The sequence below is a fragment of the Echinops telfairi genome, unplaced genomic scaffold, assembly GCF_000313985.2.
Source record: "Echinops telfairi isolate 266 unplaced genomic scaffold, ASM31398v2 ScPeMD7_7424;HRSCAF=8462, whole genome shotgun sequence".
NCBI classification, from domain to species: Eukaryota; Metazoa; Chordata; class Mammalia; order Afrosoricida; family Tenrecidae; genus Echinops; species Echinops telfairi.
This window is the reverse complement of record NW_022111324.1, coordinates 19646320-19667516: the sequence shown is the minus strand read 5'-3', so window position 1 is coordinate 19667516 and position 21197 is coordinate 19646320. Positions and strand designations below refer to the sequence as shown.

Here is a 21197-nt window from a genome sequence, read left to right as displayed (position 1 = left end):
TCAGATAGGAAGGAGGGGATGGTGAAGACCCTCTCCATTTTTAGCATTTCCATTAACTTTCTCATTGTCAAAGGTTGTAGGAAAAAACTGGGGTAACTCTAGGAGTGGAGAAGAATCTCTTAAAAAACACTCTTCTGGGGACACATCTGAGCAGTTCTTAGCTTGATTCATAGGTCTGATCCCCGCCTTTCCATAGGAGGCATTCCCAACATCCCACCTTGCAACCACCATTGTTGTCTCACATGGTTCCTTCGTGGTGCTTACCAGAGTTTATACCAGAGTTTACTGTTTCTAGGTATTATTTTATCTTAAATTATCTGGTGATCTATCTATCTATCTATCTATCTATTTAAAGAGATACTTGGGTAATTATTTTTAAATTGTATTATCAAAGATTCACACATGTAAAACTTTGATACTCAGGTCTAATTTCCAAATATAGCCACAACTGATATTAACCAAATCATCTGTATTATAACTCAAAACTTCATTATCAATCATTAACACATAGTTCAAATGTACTGGTTACTATTTATATATACATAGGGATTGAAAACCAATGTCACTAATACATTGAACATTACAACTGAACAAATAAAGCAAGCCTTCCCTCACTGGGAAGAAAGTGTCTCCGAGAAGGCAGAAGTAATTCCCAGAGAAGCAGGATTACAGTAAACAGGAAGATCGAGCAGCCTGGGAATGGCTGGGGTGGAGGGGCATTATCTGCCCACATTTGTATATATTAGTATTAATAACCCAAGTCCCATCTAAATAATGTGTGCTCCCTGCTATACCTTCATATGAATTGATTTTTTTTCTTACATCTATTGACTAGAGAGTTTTAGTAGCCTTAAGTGGCCTAACAGTTTACTCGTCTAAAGAAAAAGATTGAGACTTAATAGGACCTTCCCCAGCATGTTCTGACAATGGTCTTCAGCAGGGAACCTAGCCTGGGAACTCCCTGACCACCCCGCTTACCCCCTGCCCCAAATATCCCACCGGATGATTTTTTGGGTTTAATTGAGAAACTAAGACAATCACCATATTCTTTGTTTTGTTAGTGACAATCTTTATTTGTGTGTAAACTCAAAGCCCACCCCTCTCAGAGGATGTGCTAGGAAGGGGTTAAAATCTAATTGCTTTCCTGATGAAGATTACCGTCAGCTTCTGACCTATTTAAGAGATAAATGACAAAGGGTTTATATTACTCACCACATAAGTATTATATTGCTCTAGCACTCACCAGTATCTGAAATCAGTCTTAAAGATAAAATTGAAGGGCTGGGGGATGGGGTACCAACACACACACCCCATCTGATACACTAATGAAGGAAAAAAATAAGTCAAAGAACCCTGATTAGTGCTATGGTAAGTAAAACACAGCTGGATTTTTTCAGCTTAACCACTCACTTTTTAAGGAGCCACATTTCCCCCACAACTTCAATGATGCTTGGCTGTGCTAGCTCAATCTGCTACATGTTTATAGATTTGGGAGAGTTCCACATTTGGGACACGTTTAATTAAAAATGCTTATCACCCCACAAAAATCAAAGACAGCATCCTGGACTCCAGTGCAGCTGAGTTTCTGCTTTGCCTGGCAGTTCTGCTTCCAGGCTACTTCGCGGGATTCTTGAAGCCACTCAGCAGCTGGGCCAGGGGGCTGGGTGCCCGAATGGACCACGTACACAGCCATATGCATTCCTAACGCAGAGCGGGCGCCTGGTTTGAAGACTCCCCAGATAGCAAGCAACCAAAATTCAGTATCCTAATAATTGATCAACCCATCTGAACAGGATCCAATCAGTTTAGTTAAAAAACTGTATCTGGGATTTCACTCAGGGAAAAATGTAGCTTTACCTGTTTACTCAGATTTTAGAGTTTTCAACTAGCTACTTGTGAAAAAACCCAGTGGCTATTTTCTGTTTAAAGGAGCAGATCCCTGTGTGCCTTTCCTGGACCATAATTTTAAAGGTTCTCTTCTTTGGTTAAAAATACGAAATTAAGCGGATGGTATAAGATATAAAAATAATAATAATTTATAAATTATCAAGGGTTTATGTGGATAGGAGGGTGGGGGAGGGAGGGGGGAAAAAGAGGAGCTGATACCAAGGGCTCAAGTAGAAAGAAAATATTTTGGATATGATGGCAACATATGAACAAATAAATATGCTGATACAATTGATGTATGCATTGTTATAAGAGCTGTAAGAGCCCCCAATAAAATTATTTATTAAAATGAAAAAAAAAAAAAAAAGAAATTAGAACTCATGTACTGGAGTTCGGCTTGTGTGTTGGGGGAAAAAACAAAAAAACCCAATAAGAATGTCATCCCTAAGGCTCTTGACAGCTGCTCGAGTTAAAGCTGGTCCCTCCTGCTTAAACTACTCAATGATTTTTATTAGTTAAAAACATATACACACAACTACTCATACAAAAAAAACCCTACGAAACATATACTGTAGCTCTTGCTTCTCCCCGCTCTCAGCCTCTAGACAGGATGGGTCTACTAGGCCCAGCAGCTACTGGAAAGGAAGAGTATTTGCCAGGCTGAGTTATCATTTGAACAAGCTCATAAAAAACAAACAAACAAGTTCATTGCCATCAAATCAATTCCAACTCATACACATCTTATAGGGCAGAGTAGATCTGCCCCTGATGGGTTTCCAGGACTGTCTTTATGGGAGTAGAAAGTCTCATTTTTCTCCTGAGGAGCTGATGGTGGTTTCAAACTGTTGACTTTGCAATTAGCATCCCACTATGTCACGAGGGCTCCTCAAACAAGCTCATAGTGAGGAAAGTTATCATCATAGATAAAAATGATACCCATATCTACTTTGATTCACAGTGTGTGGGTGGGAGCATGGGAAAAATAAGGTACAGAGGCCTCTGACTCAGGGATTGGTAAGTTTCACCATCCCACTTGATGTAACAGTGAACCATCTTGGAAGCAGGTAAAGAGTCCCCCAGGCAGCAAGAAAGAGCCACCAGTGGGGCATGTACAAGACCCCTGCCTGAAGTGGTGGGGCCAGCAGAGGCCACAATGCAGAGACCATGAGGCAGTGCTTTATTTATTTATGCAATTCATTTATTTGGGGGGAAAGAGTAGAGTCAGCTTTATATATATATACATTTTTTTCCCAATCCAACTCTTAATATCCTATCAGACAGGGTAGAACTGCTCCTGTGGGTTTCCAAGCCTGTAATTCTTTTTTTGACTTTTTAAATCGACAAACTCATTCCAATATATCAATTCACATACAGTTCTGTCATTCAATCCCATTGGGTGGGGAGCTTTATGTTTTTAAATAATGGAAATATGACTGTAAATTACTATTAACAGTATGTATAGTAAGTTGTAAAAATATTAAGCTGACTGGTGGCGTAGTGGGTGACCCACTGGGCTGCTCACCGTAAGGGAAAGCACCAGCTGTTCTCCTGGAGAAAGATAAGACTTTCTACTCCCATAAATGGGAGTAGAAAGGCTAGTTCTACATGGATGCTGTGGCTCAGAATTGACCTTATGGTAGTGAGTTTGAGTATTGTGTTTATGATTGTAAATCGACTCATTACATATCAAGGTATAATATTCTATCTTAGCAAGAGTTGTATCTCTGTGTGCAACTTTTTATTTTCATCCTTATCTTCTCAGCAAGGTAAGATTCTTATAAAAACATGCAATAAAGAGCATAGTGGAGAAACCCTTCAATTTGCATCCAAAAAAGCTATTCACCCAGGTGAACTAAAACCACTCCCTAGTAGTTACATGGCATGGAGCAAATAGTTTCTTCTTTCTGAACCTCAGTGTTCTCATTTGGGAACTGTGGATAATGATTTCTCTTTCTACATTTCATAAGAGTTATTGTGAGAATCAAATACAATAATAAATGATTTCACATTCATTCTATAAACTACAGTGTTAAATAAATGTGAGGGACCATTATTTTCATGGAGATATGACAAAGATTAGTTTATTTTATGAAACTATCTGGTTGAGAACAGAACTTTAAAAATATAGTCTCTGATGGAAGAATATAAAGACAGAAAAAATAAACTTATGTGGAAGTAATTATAATTAGAGTCCTATAATACAACTAGGTGCCAGTCTGGGTTAACTAGAGAAACAAATCCAAAGGCACTCATATGTTCATAAGAAATAGCTTTATATACAAGAGCAATTGAATATTGAGAAAACATCCCAGCCCGGTTCAGATCAAGTCCTTAGTCTGATACTAGCCCATATGTCTGATACCAATCTATAAATTCCTCTTCAGACTCATGCAACACATGCAATGATGCCAAATGCAGAAAGATCACAGGCCAGTAGCTGGAAAGTCTTGTGTATCTAGTAGCAGTGGAAGCATCTCAGCACTGGCAGGGGCCTCCACATGGCTCCTCCAGCTCCAGGGCTCTATAGTAGATCCATGTGTCTTCTCAACAGGAATGTCTTGCAGGGAGTGTATGTGTGTCCTACCTCCAGCCAGCTATTTATCACCATGGTGCTGCCAAATGAAGTGATCAAGCAGTGACCTGACTGGCAGGCTAGACTCCACCCCATCCACAAGTTGACACCAGATTACGTAACTACCACAAACTGGAAATTTCCATTGGATTTCAGTTCCCAAATTAAGAAAATTTTAATTGGCCATTGGAAGTAAACACTGGTAAGAGAAACCCTAATTGGTAAGCTACACTATATAGACTAATTAATGGCATGGAAACAATAATTTCTGAGAAGTTGTCATTATATTTAAGTATATCATGTTGAAACAGATTCTCTGCTTTTTACTCTAAATGTTAGTTGACTCCTTTTTACTTCAAGCCAACAGTTACTGCCTTTTTTAATGGATCAGACACTGTGCCAGGGGATAGGTACAACAGACTCTACCCTTGAGGAGCTTCCATTCTGCAGTAAGCAGAAGCATGAAAAGAGTCAATGGAAAGTAATTAGTCCAATAATAAGCTACATACAATTGGTGTAGGTCAATATGTGGGTAGGCACTTTGATGATTTTGGGGAAGAACAAAGAACAAAACAAAGGCAGGACACATACAATTTCTGATGTTTCTGAGTATGTTGCATGAGTATGAATTAGAAGTAGCCTGACAAAGGACAGGGTGTATAAATATGGATTGACATTTAGAATCCTGGCAATAGCAAGTTTAAAATCAGAAAAATATTTTATAGTATTATCAAAGGCAGACTTTTGTTAGGAATAGTAGGGGATAAAGCTGAGAGGTATGGAAGGATTAGGTCGTGTTGCACTTTATATGTTATTATATATATATATATAATATATAACTAAAGACTATGGGCTAAAAGTATTTATTATATATAAATGTGTTATGTTCCTTTTGTTTTCTAATAATAATATTTCATTGCTTTTTGAGAATGTTTACACTGTAAATTAGATTTCCACTTGACAATCTGTACACAAATTATTCAGTGACATTAGTTATATTTTTTATAGTGTGTCCCCATTCTCTTCAGTATGGTTCTGGCTCTTCTGTCTTGAATACTTTCCCTCCTTGACAGCATCACTGCTCCCGTATCATCTCACTTTTGCTGTATTTATTGTCCTTCAGGTCTCATTTTGGCATGAAAATGAAGTTAAAAATTTTGGATTTGTTAAAAATTTTAGTTCTGTCTCACATTTTATCTTCCACTTAATCAAGGTCTATCTAATGTGGCCTTGTTCTGGTCAGTAGTGGCAGGCGGGCAACATCTAGTTTTTCTGATCTTAGAAAAGATGAGGTCGTGGCTTGGGTAGGCTATTAGCCTTTCTTACTCTAGATGTGTTTTAGAAATCAGGTGGCACAGGGTTTAAGCACTCAGCTATCAACTGAAGTCTCTCTGTATTAGAAAGCAATGGCAGTCTGTTTCCATAAACATTACAGCCTTGGAAACCCTTTCGGGAAGTTGTATTCTGTCCTATAGGGTTGCTATGAGTAATGATCAAATCATTGGATATATACATATCCACTGTTTGTGTGTATCCAAAGTAAACATACATTTCAAAAAGTCCATGGAAGAATAGAATTAAAATAAAATTACAAAAATCATTTTATTGGGGGCTCTTACAGCTCTTATAACATTCCATACATCAAGCATATTTGTACATATGTTGTCATCATCATTTCCAAAACATTTTCTACTTGAGCCCTTGGTATAAGCTCTTCTTTTTTCCCCTCCCTCCCCTACCCTAAAATGGAATTGTTAATGAACTTTTGCAAGCCATTTTATATATGTGATAAGATGTTAAAACTGAAGTTCCAAATGAGACAATAAGATAAAGCAGATGATGCACCCCCAAATGAAGTACATGACAAACCACAGAATTGAAAAAAATGTTTCAGAATTTGTTCCACTATCTTGAATTCCTCGGTTAGATGAAGAGAAGGAAAAGGGCTTTCAGAGAGTGCTGTGAGGTTCACTGCCCTGCTCCCCTTAAGGGATATGATATGGGTAGGGAATACACAGAAGGTAGAATCTGATTCTCACCTGGGAAACCTAGATGTGAGAAATGATCTGCTGATTGCTTGGTGGCATAGCTGCAGAGTGTTGTTGCTTTTGGATCAGTGTGTTAGACAGGGTTATTTAGAGAAACAAAAACTTTAGAAAAACAAAAAGCAGTACAGAGTGCTCAGTTCAACTCACTTCCGTGAGACAATTAACATACTGGCAGTCCTTCAACTCACGAGGGCTGCTGGGTGCAAGTCAAGGAAGCAGACAGCTGAGTCTTCTGTAGAGCAATACAGGCAGTCCAGCCACAGGGAGCAAACAGCAGGGCAGGTCACCAACAGTCACCCAGATGGGTCCAAAAATCCCCAGCTCAAGTGATGTATACACCAGCAGTGTAGCGAAGCAGGTCTCAAAGGAGCCTCAAACTATAGCAACACAGTCCATGGGTTGGGTGTCTCACAGGTAGTGTAGCTTGCAAGTAGAGGCAGAGAACTAGCTAAGACAGTTGCACACTGGTCTGATCATCAGAGAGCAAGAGACAGAAAGGCGCGGCTTGCCATTTATCTCTTTGCTCTTCAATTAAACCCTTATTAATCCCACATGTGTTTATTGGCCAGGTTGGCACAATAAACCTACCTGTCACAATCAGCCAGCACTCCTAGAGGTTATCAGGGACAAGATTATGAGGAGTTTCTGCTTTGCCAAAGGAATTCAGGGTGAAGGGACCTGAGCAGCAAGACTTACTGCCTAAGAAATAGGAGAAGAGTTATAAAAGTGAGCCCCCAAAGTAGAGATTCATTTGACCAAATCCATGAAACCATGTGTAACAGGGACTTTAGGGACTCTGAAGAGTTCTCCAAAGCACATGATGAGAGAGTATTATAGTTAGGTGCTATTGAGTCAATTATAGCGCATAAGGACCTAATATATAACAGAATGAAATGCTGCCTGGACTTGCATGTCCTAACAATCACTGCCATTTTGAGCCTGTTGTTGCAGTCACTGTGCCAATCGTGGGCACTTGCCCTTTTCATCTACTGTCTTCTTTATCAAGCTTGATGTTCTTGTTCTCCAGGGACTGAGCTCTCCTGAAACCTATGGGCACAGGACACGAGACAAAGTTTCACTATCCTGGTTTCTAGGAAGCTATCCCTCTGGCTGTACTTCCCCCAACACAGGTCTGCTCATTCTCCTGGGTCCATTGCATTGCTAATACTCTTCACCAACACAATGTCTTCTTCAGTCTTCCTTATCTGTTGTCTACTTTTCATGCACATACAAAGCAATTAAATATATCACGACTTGGGTCAGGTACACCTTAGTCCTCTTTTAAGTGACACTCCCACCCCCACCCCCCCATTTTAACAGCTTAGAGAGGTCTTTTGTAGCAGATTTTCCCAATACAATACATCATTGATTTCCTGACTGTTGCTACCATGGCACTGATTGTGGATTCAAGTACAGTTAAGTCCTTGACATTTTTAATAGTCAGCTATAGGTTAAAAAGATCACCACAAATGCCTTATCCCATCTCCTGGTTTTCTTTCTCTCGTTGCTCACAGGCTGTAGGGTCCCTAAAACCTGAAGAAGTGTAGAAGGGAAAAATGATTTCCCATACCATTTTCCCCAAAGGTAGAGTGTTTGCCCATAACTGGATTAGCTGGAGCAAGCAGAGTTTTGATCAAGAGCTTGAAATGAATCCAAACAAACAACCAAAAATCAAATCCATGGTCTCCAAGTCAATTCTACCTCACTGAGACCCTATAAAGCAAAGTAGAACTGTCTCATAAGGTTTCCAAGGCTGTAATCTTCATGAAAGAAGATTGCTTCATCTTTCTCTTGTGGAGTGGCTGGTGAGTTCAAACTCTCAATCTTTCAGTTAGCACTCAAATGCCTTAACCACTGTGTCATCAGGGCTCCTTAAAATGAATCATAGACCTACATATGAAAGCTAAAATCATAAAACTTCTAGGAGAAAATCTTCGGAACCTTAGAGAGTTGGCAAAAATGTCTTAGATAAGAAACAAAAAGGCCCCATCAAGCTTGCTGTAGAACACAAAATGGTATAGCCACATCAGAAACAGCCTAGTCGATTCTTATAAATCTAAACATACACTAAGCATATACTACAGCAATTTTTCTCTTGGGGATTTACCCCAGAAATGTGAAAATGTATGCTTTTTCAAAAACCCACACACAGACCCAGGCTGTGCATTAGACTACTGGGACTTGTAAGCTCCCAACATCCTTCATAGGCCACACCACAAGGATTCAATGTGGAAACCCCACTAAGTGAACAGGGCTTTACCTCAAAATTACTTGTAGCAGATTTATGGAACTGACATCCTTGGAAGCAGCAGGTGACTGCTATCCCCAGGTTATGGAATTGGCAGTCAATTAGGCTTTGGTTTGGGTCCCTTGCTTTGAGGGTGCCTAATAATTAGTAGCCTGGGACTACCATATATTTACAATTCTAATGTCCTTGAATACTTTTTTTCCCTCCCATTCAGAGTTTTTATTTTTATTCAACTCTAAGGAAACAGCAAAAATTAACACAACAGGTCGGGTGCCAAGGGAGGGGGGGGGCTAATTAACACAACAATCAGCAACTCCAGATCAGCTTTACTGCTAACAGGCAGGGGTTTAAGGAACCCATGATAAGCTCTTGCTTAGTACTTCCATTTGTCCAAACAGCCAGGCCTCCACACAGGAAACAGTGGTTTGCTTTCAAGGGTCAAGCTTTGCTCTACCACTACAGAGTTGGTTTCTTTCCCTGGATTTTAATTTTCTCTTCTTTAAATTCTGGGTTGCTATTTGCATAAGGAACAATTTGATAGGCCTCATCAAGAGTCCCAAAACATCACCCCAAAGGGAGTTCATATGTGGTGAAACCATGTGTGGCGATGTGTGAGCCGGAAGTATAAAGGGAAAGTCACCTTAGCAAAACTACTCTCTGATCTTTCAAGTCTCACCGATGAGAAGGAAAGGGAGCAGGAAGGAGGAGGAGGAGGAATCAGCATGCATCATTGAATTCGAAAATACAGCTGGGGCCTGGGGACCAGTCTGCATGTCCCTGCTTGCCCTACTTCCCCAGCAGCTGCTCAGAGTTTGGGCACGTAGTCATCCCATTCAGCCTGGCAGCACGTGCCAGCAACTGGGGACCTGAGCTCGTACTTTTTGTGGAAAGATCACACCTTGAATTTGCCTCAGTGGTCTCCAGATCAGTTGCTAAGCATGGGCTCATCACACTTCAGAGGCCTGTGCCCTTGGGCGGCTCAGAGCCCACATAATCGGAGAGGACAGGGCCACTGCTGATGTCATTGCCGTTCATGGTGACTATGAGAAAATGGTGCCATTCCCTGAACTTGGGGTCTTTCCTGCTAGGCGCATCTGGGTCTGTCAGCACCAAAGTGTAGAGTTTACTTGAATCTAGGCCATTGCACGTGATGCTTGTGGGGCGGTCCTTCACCTGAGTTGGGGGTCAGCACTTTGTCCAGCTCGTTCACCTGTCCCAACGTATTTGACCTCCAGTGGGCGCTCATCCACTTCCTGTGGGCTCAAGGGCCCAGACCACTTGCTGAGGTTCACAGGCATCGCGGGGCCAGCAGGAAGCACAGAGGCAGTCAGAGCACACATCACCCCACAAAAACGACTGCAGACTGTCCTTTAATTCTTATGACAAGTACTAATCTCGTAGGCATGGTTCTGCCTTTGTGAATAGTGTTATTGAAACTTATCAACCTTATCATTAACCTCCATTGTTTGTATAAATAAGTGCCCATTCACTAAGAGTTTAATTTAAGTCATGTATTGCAGTCTGAAGCTGGCCTATATACAATTTTCCTTTTCTCAACATTTAAAAAAATTCTATATACCATTGGCTAGATTAATGGTAATATCAACAGAATTACCTTATGACACGATTTATAATGTTGTTGATCGTAAAATGATAATGATGTAGCTAAAGTGAACCATATATATATATATATCAGAAGTTTATGAATGCATTTTGGGCTTGAACTTAATTCAAACTCCAACCTAAGAGCAATTAGTTCTTATGACAGGGCCCTACTTAATGCTTGCCCACATGAGGAGATCACTGAAATTATGGGTGTATGGTGAAGAAACCAGATGGTGCCAGGCTATCAGAAAGAATAATGTCTGTGCTCTTAAAGGCTTGTCTTCAAACATGCAGCTGTCTAATCAAGGCATCAACCAAGTCCACATGGGAGAAGCACATCAGTCTGTGGTATCCAATGATTTTAAATAACAAAATCCAAATTCAAAGGAAGGAATGTTATCAGAGCTAATTGTGTAAATGCCCAGTTTTCAAAAGGCTATAATAGGTTACAAGGGAAGGCCAAAATTCATTTACAGCATCCCTACATGGATTAAATCTCTGATGTATTCTGACCACAGTAGAGGGATATGAATAGGCTTGCTATTCGACAGAGAGCTGACAATGGCAGGTGCAATTAGGTTATTTTATTTTATTTTTTTTTAACATTTTATTAGGGGCTCATACAACTGTTATCCAAATCCATACACACATCAATTGTGTAAAGCGCATTTGTACATCGTTCCTCAAAACATTTTCTCTCCATTTAAACCCCCGACATTAGGTCCTCATTTTCCCCCTCCCCCCCCCTCCCCCCTCCCGCATGAGCCCTTGATAGTTTATAAATGGGTATTTTCTCATATCTTCCCCTGTCCGACGTCTCCCTTCACCCACTTTTCGGTTGTCTGTCCCCCAGGGAGGAGGTTATTATTTGCTTTCCCCTTTGACCCATTTTAAAGTTGTTTCAGTTTTTAACGTTTCCTGCTTTCTCTCTGATTGAGATTGTCTTAGTCATTGTTGTTGTTTTTTTCTTTTCTTTTTTGTTCGTTTGGTTCTTGTTTGTGTTTTGTGTGATTTTCTATATATGAAATCCAGGATAGGTAGATCTATCAAGTACATAACTCCAAAATAAAAAGTTAAAAAAAATTGTTTAATAGGAGAACTGTTAGAGGCTAAGTACACTGTTTCAAAACAGTCCCTGCCAATCAACCCCACACTTGAAAAGAATGCATCTAAGTCTCAAAACTCATACTTTGTAAGACAGCTTCAGAAGTAGGACATTATTATGTTGGTTTTTATTTGAGGCAGTCATGGAAGAGGGGAGACAATTCTACTACTCTACATGTTTATTTTTACCTCCAATTACTGAAATTAAAAAAAAAAACCCACCTGCATCAAATGGATTGCAACTTATAACCACCCTTTGTGGGGTTTCCAAGGCTGTAAACGTTTATAAGGCACAGGCAGCTACATCTGTCTCCCACTGAGCAGCTAGCTGGTGGGTTTGAATCACTGGCCTTGCATACCTGACGGTGCCACCAGGGTAAATTGAAGGAACCCTGCCAGAGCAAAGTGAGCAAACTGACAGGCATTTGGAATCCTGGAATTCTTGCCAACGTTGTATAACCACTGTTTGCAGCATTTCCTAATTTTAAGTGCTTATGAATGAAAGGCAGAAATATCACAGGATCTCTTTACTTCTTATGCCAAATACTTTCCCTACATGATATGGATTTAATGTGAAAAAGCTGTCAGTATCGATCCCAGGAAATCACTTTGCTGGCTTTTATCTGACTAGATGGCTTTAGAACAATGATGACTTTGTGACACCCTATTGATTTTGCCTCCTGTCTTGTCTCTACCTCTCTACTCCCACTATCATCCTTAAAGCTTTCACCATCTTTTACAATACCTTTCTGCTAACTGGTCCATTAAACTTGCAATCAAGTTTCTGCAAACCATATCAAGTCATCTAAAATTCCATTGCTGGATTATTCCACGCAAAGCCCAATTCTGATTAGTCACTTTGCTAGCTCAAAATGTTTAAATAGTCCCCTACTGAATATAGTACAAAATCCCAAACCCTTAGTCTGACATTCAGAGATTACAAAAGGACATAGAATCCTGGATTGAAAATAATTTCCACTCAGAATCTGAAGGCATTGCTCCACGGACTTCTTGTTTCCAATAGAACTATTGAGAATTTCCATGCCATTTCTTTACCTCAATCCTTTATAGACAACTTTTTAAAATAAGTACCTACTCATAAGTATTTATTCATTGGACAGCCATGGTGGGTGAATGACATGTTGAGCTACAAACTGCAAGGTCAGTAGTTTGAAACCACCAGCTGCTCCTCTGGAGAAAGATGAGGTTTTCTCTTTCTGTAAAGATTTACAGACTTGGAAACCCACAGGGGCAGTTCTACTCTGTCCTACAGGGTCATTATAAGTTGGAATGGACTCAATGACAGCGAAATTTATTCATTTATGGCAAGTATGTAATGCCAGTGGGCCTATCTGCACAGGAAAGCGGGTCACTTTATGAGGGAAGTCACATCACAGTCAATTTTACTGGTGACCACAGGAAGTGGCTGCATGGATGGGGTTCCAGTAGCCATTTTGTTGTGTCCATAAAGAGATTCTTGGAAGATCCTGAGGATGGCTGAGCAGAAATTCCACCAAGAGCCCTGGTCCCTTAGGATTGTGGAATTACCAAATCAGCTCCAGAGTGTACACATTCAGACATCTTTTATGTGAGGAGGAAAATTTTTTTACTGAGTTTTAGCTGCAATTTTGGAAACTTATTAATTAGCAGCTGATTTGAGCGCTGTTTAGATTAGTAATAGATTTCTGTTTAAACTTCCCTTTACACACGATAATATCTAATCCTTTTCTAACTGTAGTCTGTGATACAGACTTCTAGTTTCATGAGAAATAGAGTTTATACTGCTGTTTCGTGTATGGTGTCACTTTTAAGAGGACTAAAAGGCAGAGAAGGGTTGTTATCTACCAACTTAAAAACTGGAACTTTATCTTTTCCAATAGTATATCATAAAATATTCAGTATTTCTCTTCAATCACCATACTTTTCCCAGTCTCTGGTTTTGCTGACTATATCCATTCCAAGGCAATCCATTAATCCATTTAATCCATTCCTGTGTGTTTCCATGTTCAACTTATTCCTGCTAGTTAAAATTCCCTTTTAAATTCTTTCCTGAGCCACCAACAAGAAATAGCCTCTTCTTCTGGGCCCCTACACTTTATATACATTTCCTCTTTGGAGAGTACATCTCTTTCTTACTGGACTCCTTGCGGGTGGATGGAACTGTTACCTTTGCAGCACAAGGTATGCTAGCTTCTACAGAACTGCTACACATGAAATGTAATGCTGTATATTGGTATTTAGAAAAGCTAATTATTTGGCAAAATGAACTTGTGTCTATGCCTCACAAAGGAAATTTTGAGATTAAGGCTATCTATAAATTGGTGCATACATCAGCATTTGGTGCCCTCAGGGCCTCACAGCAGGATTTGTGACTTGTGAATCACTGATGAGACAGACCTGGAGCCCTTGGGGTCTTTTCAATAAATCAAACCTGCAAGTTAAAATGCTCCATGGTAGTTTACATAGAAAACTGACTGCCTATATTACCCCATCCATAAGTCTCCAAAACATACTGACCACAATTTCATCTTCAAACTCTTTAAGAAATGTTTTTCTGCCATCTTAAAGCTGTCATACAGACCTCATGAGAATAATTTTATCTTATCAGTTTTCTGAGAGCAAAAAAAGTTTGTGGTGATAAAAAAACTATGAAGAATTTAAAATATTACTATCACAATTTCATTACCCTCCAGAGAGAGAGAGAAAACAAGTTTCTTCTTTCTGAAGGAGGGGGAGGTAAAATGATTTGCATATCATCATAATGAGGAATTTAATGAAAAACAGATCCCTGAGTCCAGTATTTTGGTCAAATGTGGGCAGGTAAGCTACAAAGACAATGATCAGCGTATCTGACCAAATGAAAATGTAAAAGTTCTATATAATTGGAAGACTGACTTTAAGACACATGAGACAGATTGGGAGAATATTTTCACAACTTTACTAATACTGGCTTATTATTTCTAGCATTAAAATGTGCTAGTTGAAGTAATAAGAAAAGGACAAACAACTCGATAGAAAAGTGAAAAATAGGAAAGGAAATGAAGAGGCAGGTCACAGAAGAAGAAAACATGTGAAAAGATGTTCAATGTTCAACTGACTAGGCATTGGGGACATGCAAATTAAAAGACATGCTGTCCCGCCCTGCCCCCCCCCCCACTTGCTTACACAAATCTGATAGCATATAAAGGTTAAGAATGTGTACTACTGAGTGAAGTTTCCTGGTTTGAACCTCAGTTCTGCTATTTCTTAAGCTGTATGACCTGAGACAGTTTACTAATTTCTCCATCTCAGTTTTCTCATTTTTAAAATGGAGTTTCTACCAATAAGTAACCTACATGATTCTTGTGATGATTAAATGAGTTAGTGTATGCAAAGTGCTAAGTTGTTTACTACTATTCATCCATCAACTTGCTGAAAATAAGTTGTTTTGAGGATAAAAGTGAATCAACTTTTGGTAATGGCCAATTTGATAATTAATGTACATTCTCTAAATGTAGGAGTTCTACTTCAGAAATCTGACCTAGTCAGACAGATACAATGATGGTCATTATAATCCTATTTTGTACTCAAAAGAAGATACAACCTAAATATCGATATATATATTTTTCCTTTGCAAGTCAATTCTGACTCATAGAGATCCTACAGGATAAGTTAAAATGTCCCTGTAGGGTCTTAAGACACTGAATTTTTATGGGAGTAGAAAGCTTCATCTTTTTCCCATGGAGCAGCTCATGACTCTGAGCTGCTATCCTTGTGGGCAGCAACCCAACACATAACCACTAGGCTACCGGGGCTCCTAACTATCAATACAGAATAGTAAAATATATTATGTTCCATAAAAGAATAGTATATTAAGAATGTAGCTGTAACATATACAACTGTGAAACAACCAATGACTAAAAATAGTACTGTGTTTATATATGTATCTTGTATGCAGATAAGTGTATAGGTATGTATGTGTATATATGTGCATATGTGGGACTATATAGATATATCTATATGCAGGTACATATACATGTAAATATATTAAGTATCCATACCTTGTGGGGGTGGTTTGCAGGATCTGAAGGCTTAAGACTATAGGCTCATGGGGCAATTCAGTAAACTGGCATAATCTAGTATATAATGTTTCTTTTATATATCCTAGCTTGGTGAGTAGGGTCTGGGATCTTAAAAGATTGTAAGTAGTCACTGAAGACCTAATTATTGGTCTCTACACATCTGGAATAAAAGAAAAAGAAGAAACATAAAGACTAAGAAGAGGAAATGAGTCCACAGGACCAATAGTCTGCAGGAACTTATTTACACTAAGGCCAGAAGAACTAGTTGGCACTTGGCTACTATTTTGAACAGGAACACAAAAGAAGAGAATTTTGCTCCAACTCTGGAAAGTCTGCCATATAAACTTTTACTCAAAGCACAATAAGATATTTTAATATATAAAAAGAATAATGTGGATCTGCATGTACCTGATGTATAAAGCTCACCGATATATTTATATAAAGAATATATATATATATTTATGTATATTTTAAAAGATTTGAGAGGACATAAAACTATTCATAAAATTACTTATGTGGGAAGATGGGAAAGATAAAGGACTTTAGTTTTTTTACTATATAATTCTGTATTCAAAATTTTAAAGCAATTATTCATAGGTTCATAGGTTGTGTGATATAAACTAGAAAGAGAAAATCTGTTCATCAATTTTCTGTCAATTTAATATAACAGTAGAAATGACTTGCTAATTAGGCTTAACTATATATCATTTTGGAAGAAGTACTCTGCCTTCAACATGACCCAAGAAAACCAGGGATCTGTGGTCACATCTGTAAGGGTACCAATTCAAAGACCTCCATCTATTAATATCTTATTTGTATTTATCAAAACTCTAGATAGTCAGGAGAGTCATTTTTATAATGTAATAATCCATTCAAAATCTAATGAATACATCATTATACAAGAATATGTTTCTTGAAAAATTCCTGTACAGGAATCTCTATAATTCAAATAGATTTTTCTAAATGATATTTCCTAACATCTGAGATTTACTAGCACCTTTTTATTATATTTCAGATAGAAAGATCCTGCTATTAATTTAAGTAAACATTATGGCAGCTACATAAAATGAATTTAGGACACTTGAAAGGTTAAACATGTACTAATGATTTAATAGCAATATAAGAGAATATGATCTCTTGGTAATTCAATTCAAGTCCCCAGTGGGCTACCAAAAGCAAGTTGGAAAATAACACAGAGAACTTTGCGTGAAGTAAAGAAAGTGATATTTAGTTCAAAGCTAAAAAAATACAGTACACCTATGAAACAGAGCTCCTTGTCATCCAACTTTCCAAGTGATGATGCAATGTTGAAGAATTGGTAATGTTTTACTTATTGGGCAACAATCTTGTTTTTCAAAACCAAAATTCTAAAAATAAATATTGTTCTATTTTATTGATATTTATTTATCGAGTGCTTAGAATTCCTGAAATAGAAAACATTTTAGACTAAAAGGAAACTAAGCAAAGGCATGAGAAGAAAACTCAGTTCCTTATGATTACCTTCAAACAAAGAGGTATAAAAGATACAATGAACACTTTCAACTTGATTGTATGTGGACAGACTTGAAAAGTTTGCAGGACACCTCTTATGTGGTTCAGTGATGAGAAGAGCTGACAAAGCAGTAGGCCCTCATCAACTCAGCATGTGTGAAGGCACACGTCTCTTCATCTACCAAACAAAGAGAGTGATTCTCTGCCTGGCAAATCTATAATTTTTATTTCTGCTTGCTAGGCAGATAGCTGGAATTCATGTCAGTTATATAAGAAGCAAATAAACCCTAAAACCCCCATGTATAAGTGGCAGGTTTGCGTTCCAATCCCAGTTCTACTAGTTACTAGCTCTGTGACTGTGGGAAAGGTTCTCACGCTCTCTCAGCCTCAATTCCTCATCTGTAAAATGAGGATAATGACAGTATCTAGAATTGTTACATTACATTGAAAATACCACACATGTATGAAAATTACCCTGATCTCATGGATTCAGCTCACACTCAGGATTCATCAGCCTTTCACTATAACAGAGTGTTTTGATAAACTACTGGAAGCTCTTAAAAAAAAAAAAAAAGCCTGGCACACAATAAGCATTCAATAAACACTGGATTTGGTGATAACGTGTTAAAATACTAAAAGCAATGTTTCCTAAATTTGAACATTCCAGACATGAAGTATTGGAAAATTACCCTAGGAAAGAGGCTATTTTAGAAGGTGATCATCCTTAGTGAAGTGGGATTACTAATTATTGAAACTGAGGCTTCTTTTTCAGTGTCTGTCTTCTAGATGCAACTTCTAGGTAACAGCCACTCCAAATACAATAGATAAGGGACCACAGAATAGTGAAGAACACAGACTCTGGGGCCAAAACGTCCAAGTTAAAAATGTCATTTTTGGTACTGATTAGCTATATTACCTCAAGCAAGACTATTTAACCTCTTTGTGGCTCAGTCTGTTCATCTGTAAAATGGGAAAAATAATAGTACTTATAGATTTTTGTAAAGAGTCAACAAGATAATACGCATAAGAACCATCTAATATACTGGTCAAATATGTTAGTTATTGTGTTCTTCACCATTATCATCATTTACTAATCACTCTACAGAGAAAAGGTACACCCTAACCCTAAGAATTTGAGTCTATAGAAACACAACTGATTCTTAAACTGGTTCCTAGGTATCTACAAAAACTCCTTTGGTATCAGATTCCCAAACCGGTTGTAAATTTCAGCCAATGTCTTTGTACCTAGGCTTAGCATGAGCAAGATAAAAACATAAAATTTGTATGTTCTAATTATTATTGATGCAAAATTAGATAAGACCAAATTGTGCCTTTTCATCCCTGTTTTAAGCAAGTTAACTTCCTACCTGTCATCTGCATTGCGAAGGGAAGGAAGTCGAAAGCTTGTGTTCCTGTCAAGTTTTGATTGGCTTTTGGTCCTCTTGATGGAGCCTTTCAGGCGCTTGCTGAAGAACCCCTAGAATGAAAAGGTAGAGGGTGGTGGGAAAGAGAACCGGAGTGCAGCCTTGCTGTCTTACTCTTGTGTGAAAGGTGGTTATATTTTTATAATGAAGGCCAGAAACGAATCCAGCCTTTTGATTTTGTAACTAATAGTTGTTTGAAACCACTTGATAATGTGATGAGAAAGTTTCTTCTTCCACAATGACTGAGATAATTACATTTTTTTTGTTAGTTCCTTGCTAGTTTCTTAATTCTTAAATAGTATTTGTAGCGAATATAACTTTGGTAGAGAAACTTTTAACTCTACTAGGATATTTAAAAGAAAACAACCCACCATAGTATTATATATATAATATATTTTATATATTATATATATAAATTATATATATTATATAATATATAATAAAATATATTATATTCTATGAGGAGTAAATACTTTCACTAGAAATAGCATTCAGTGATTCTCTGACCTAGGCACTCAATGCACTGGAGGAACTACACAAGAAGATACTGATAACAAGAACAGAGGTTTATTCTAATATCTTCACACACAAAAAACGTTAACCAAGGAGTACAAGCAATATGGTGGTGTGGTCTCAAACATGTTAAAATACCACCTTGGGTGTGGTAACTGTAAAACCTAAGTTGTAAATGTAAGCAAACTATTTTCTAATGAAAACAGAATTCACTGGGAAGTTATTGAAGCATTCAGACTTCAGAGAGGCAGAGTGTGAAAGCACTGCTGTATAGTCTTGGGCCCTTCTTGCAGAAAACTACCTACAGGCCCTTGAATATAGCCCCAGTCTTTGTACTGGCAAAAAGCATTCAATACAAGCTTGTTGAATAAAAGGATAAATGCAGCCATGAATTATGATGGTCAATGTCTTCAAGGAACTGAAGACTACTACTGTTAGCAGATAAAAGGACATCATATAGAAGTATACACAAGTGTTTGAGAAAGAGCTGTAACCCAAAGAAAAATATTTTGGAGTGTGGAAAATTATTCTAGTCACCCTGAGATGAATACCACCTTCTAGAATAGTGGTTCTAAACATTCCTAATGTCGCAACCCTTTAATACAGTTCCTCATGTTGTGGTGACCCCCAACCATAAAATTATTTTCGTTGCTATTTCATAACTGTAATTTTGCTACTGTTATGAATTGTCATGTAAATATCTGATATAGAGGATGTATTTTGCTTGTTACAAATTGAACATAATTAAAGCACAGTGATTAATCACAAAACAATATGTAATTATATATTGTGAAATATTTATTTTGAATGACAATGAAATTTTATCTTGAAGCATGGTGTAGCATGGGTAACAGTCTTCACGCCGGGTACTCGTGTGTGGGCGTATCTACATGTGGGTGGACCCGTCTGAAGATGGATAGAGGAGCGATATCTCGGTTCCTAAGACCATCGGAAATATGTGCTCTCCGATGGTCTTAGGCAACCCCTGTGAAAGGGTCGTTTGACCCCCAAAGGGGTCACAACCCACAGGCTGAGAACCGCTGTTCTGGGCACTAACCCACCCAAGGGGAGGGTATTGTTTATATCTCCACAGGGAAAGAGGGACCAGTGCTCCAAGATGTGAATGCAACATTCTGACATGAAGCAGGAAATAGAGAGATCTGAGGGGCCAGCCCCAATCCCAACTAAGTGGACAGCCATCCCTCCCGCAAGAATAATTCACTTCAGAGGATAGCACTGAAGCTACAGCTCAGGGAGAGGGACATGTCTGATCAAGCCTTGAGGATGATATTCCTGTTCAAAGCAGTCAATGCACAGAGAGGACCATAGAGCTGGCCCTACTATGAGACACAATATCCCTGACTGACACATAACCCTACAGGGGACAACACTGAAGACACAGTGTGGGAATTGTGCCTGATCTGACCCCACCATACTGAAGCAAAATACTAAGGGTGTGCAACAGAACTGCAAGAGGAACAGAGCAAGGAAGTCCCGAGGGAATACCAAAAATAGACTTTGGGGCCAGGGTTTGGCACCCCATCAGACTCGACCAGAAAACACCCCTAAAGGTCAACAAACAGACCTTGAACTATTTACAGGCTTTTCTTTTTTATGCCATTTTTTGTTGTTGTTGTTGTCATTGTTTTCTTTTGTTGCTTTGTCTTGTTTTTTTTGGTGAACATTATTATCTCTGCAGGTCTATCTAGATAAGATAGATAGGCTGGATAAACAATCTGGAGGCGAAAACAACGGACAGATGGCTCTGGGGGGACATGGGAGAGGGGGAGGTCGGGGAAAGGAAGTGGTGTTAACCAACCCAGGGACAAAATCAGTAGCAAGGAAGGTGTAAGAGGCCTGCTAGGGCTTGATCAAGGGCAATGTAACCAAGAGGAATTACTGAAACCCAAATAAAGGCTGAGCATGATAGTGGGAGAAGAGGAAAGTAAAAGGAAACAGAGGAAAGAACTAGGAGGCAAAGGGCATTTATAGAGGTCTAAATACAGGCGTGTACATATGTAAATATATTTATATACGATGATGGGGGAAAAGATCTATGTGCATACACTTACAGGTTTAGTATTAAGGTGGCAGATGAACATTGGGCCTCCACTCAAGTACTCCCTCAATTCAAGAACACTTTGTTCTATTAAACTGGCATTCCATGATTATTACCTTCTCGACACAATCGCTGAAGACAAACGGGCACATAAGCAAATGTGGTGAAGAAAGCTGATGGTGCCC

The 21197-nt window shown here is 38.6% G+C and overlaps 1 protein-coding gene and 1 pseudogene across 4 annotated transcripts in view; both read right to left on the bottom strand.

Annotated features, from left to right (window-relative positions):
- Positions 1–21197, bottom strand: part of RASAL2 (RAS protein activator like 2) — a 111473-nt gene that overhangs the window by 57165 nt on the left and 33111 nt on the right. For all 4 annotated transcript variants that reach the window (XM_045297917.1, XM_045297918.1, XM_045297919.1 and 1 more), the window contains exon 3: positions 18384–18493. In XM_045297917.1, the coding sequence (XP_045153852.1) occupies positions 18384–18493 (110 nt within the window). The remainder of the gene's footprint in view (positions 1–18383; positions 18494–21197) is intronic.
- On the bottom strand, positions 9542–10053 carry LOC101642468 (annotated as a pseudogene).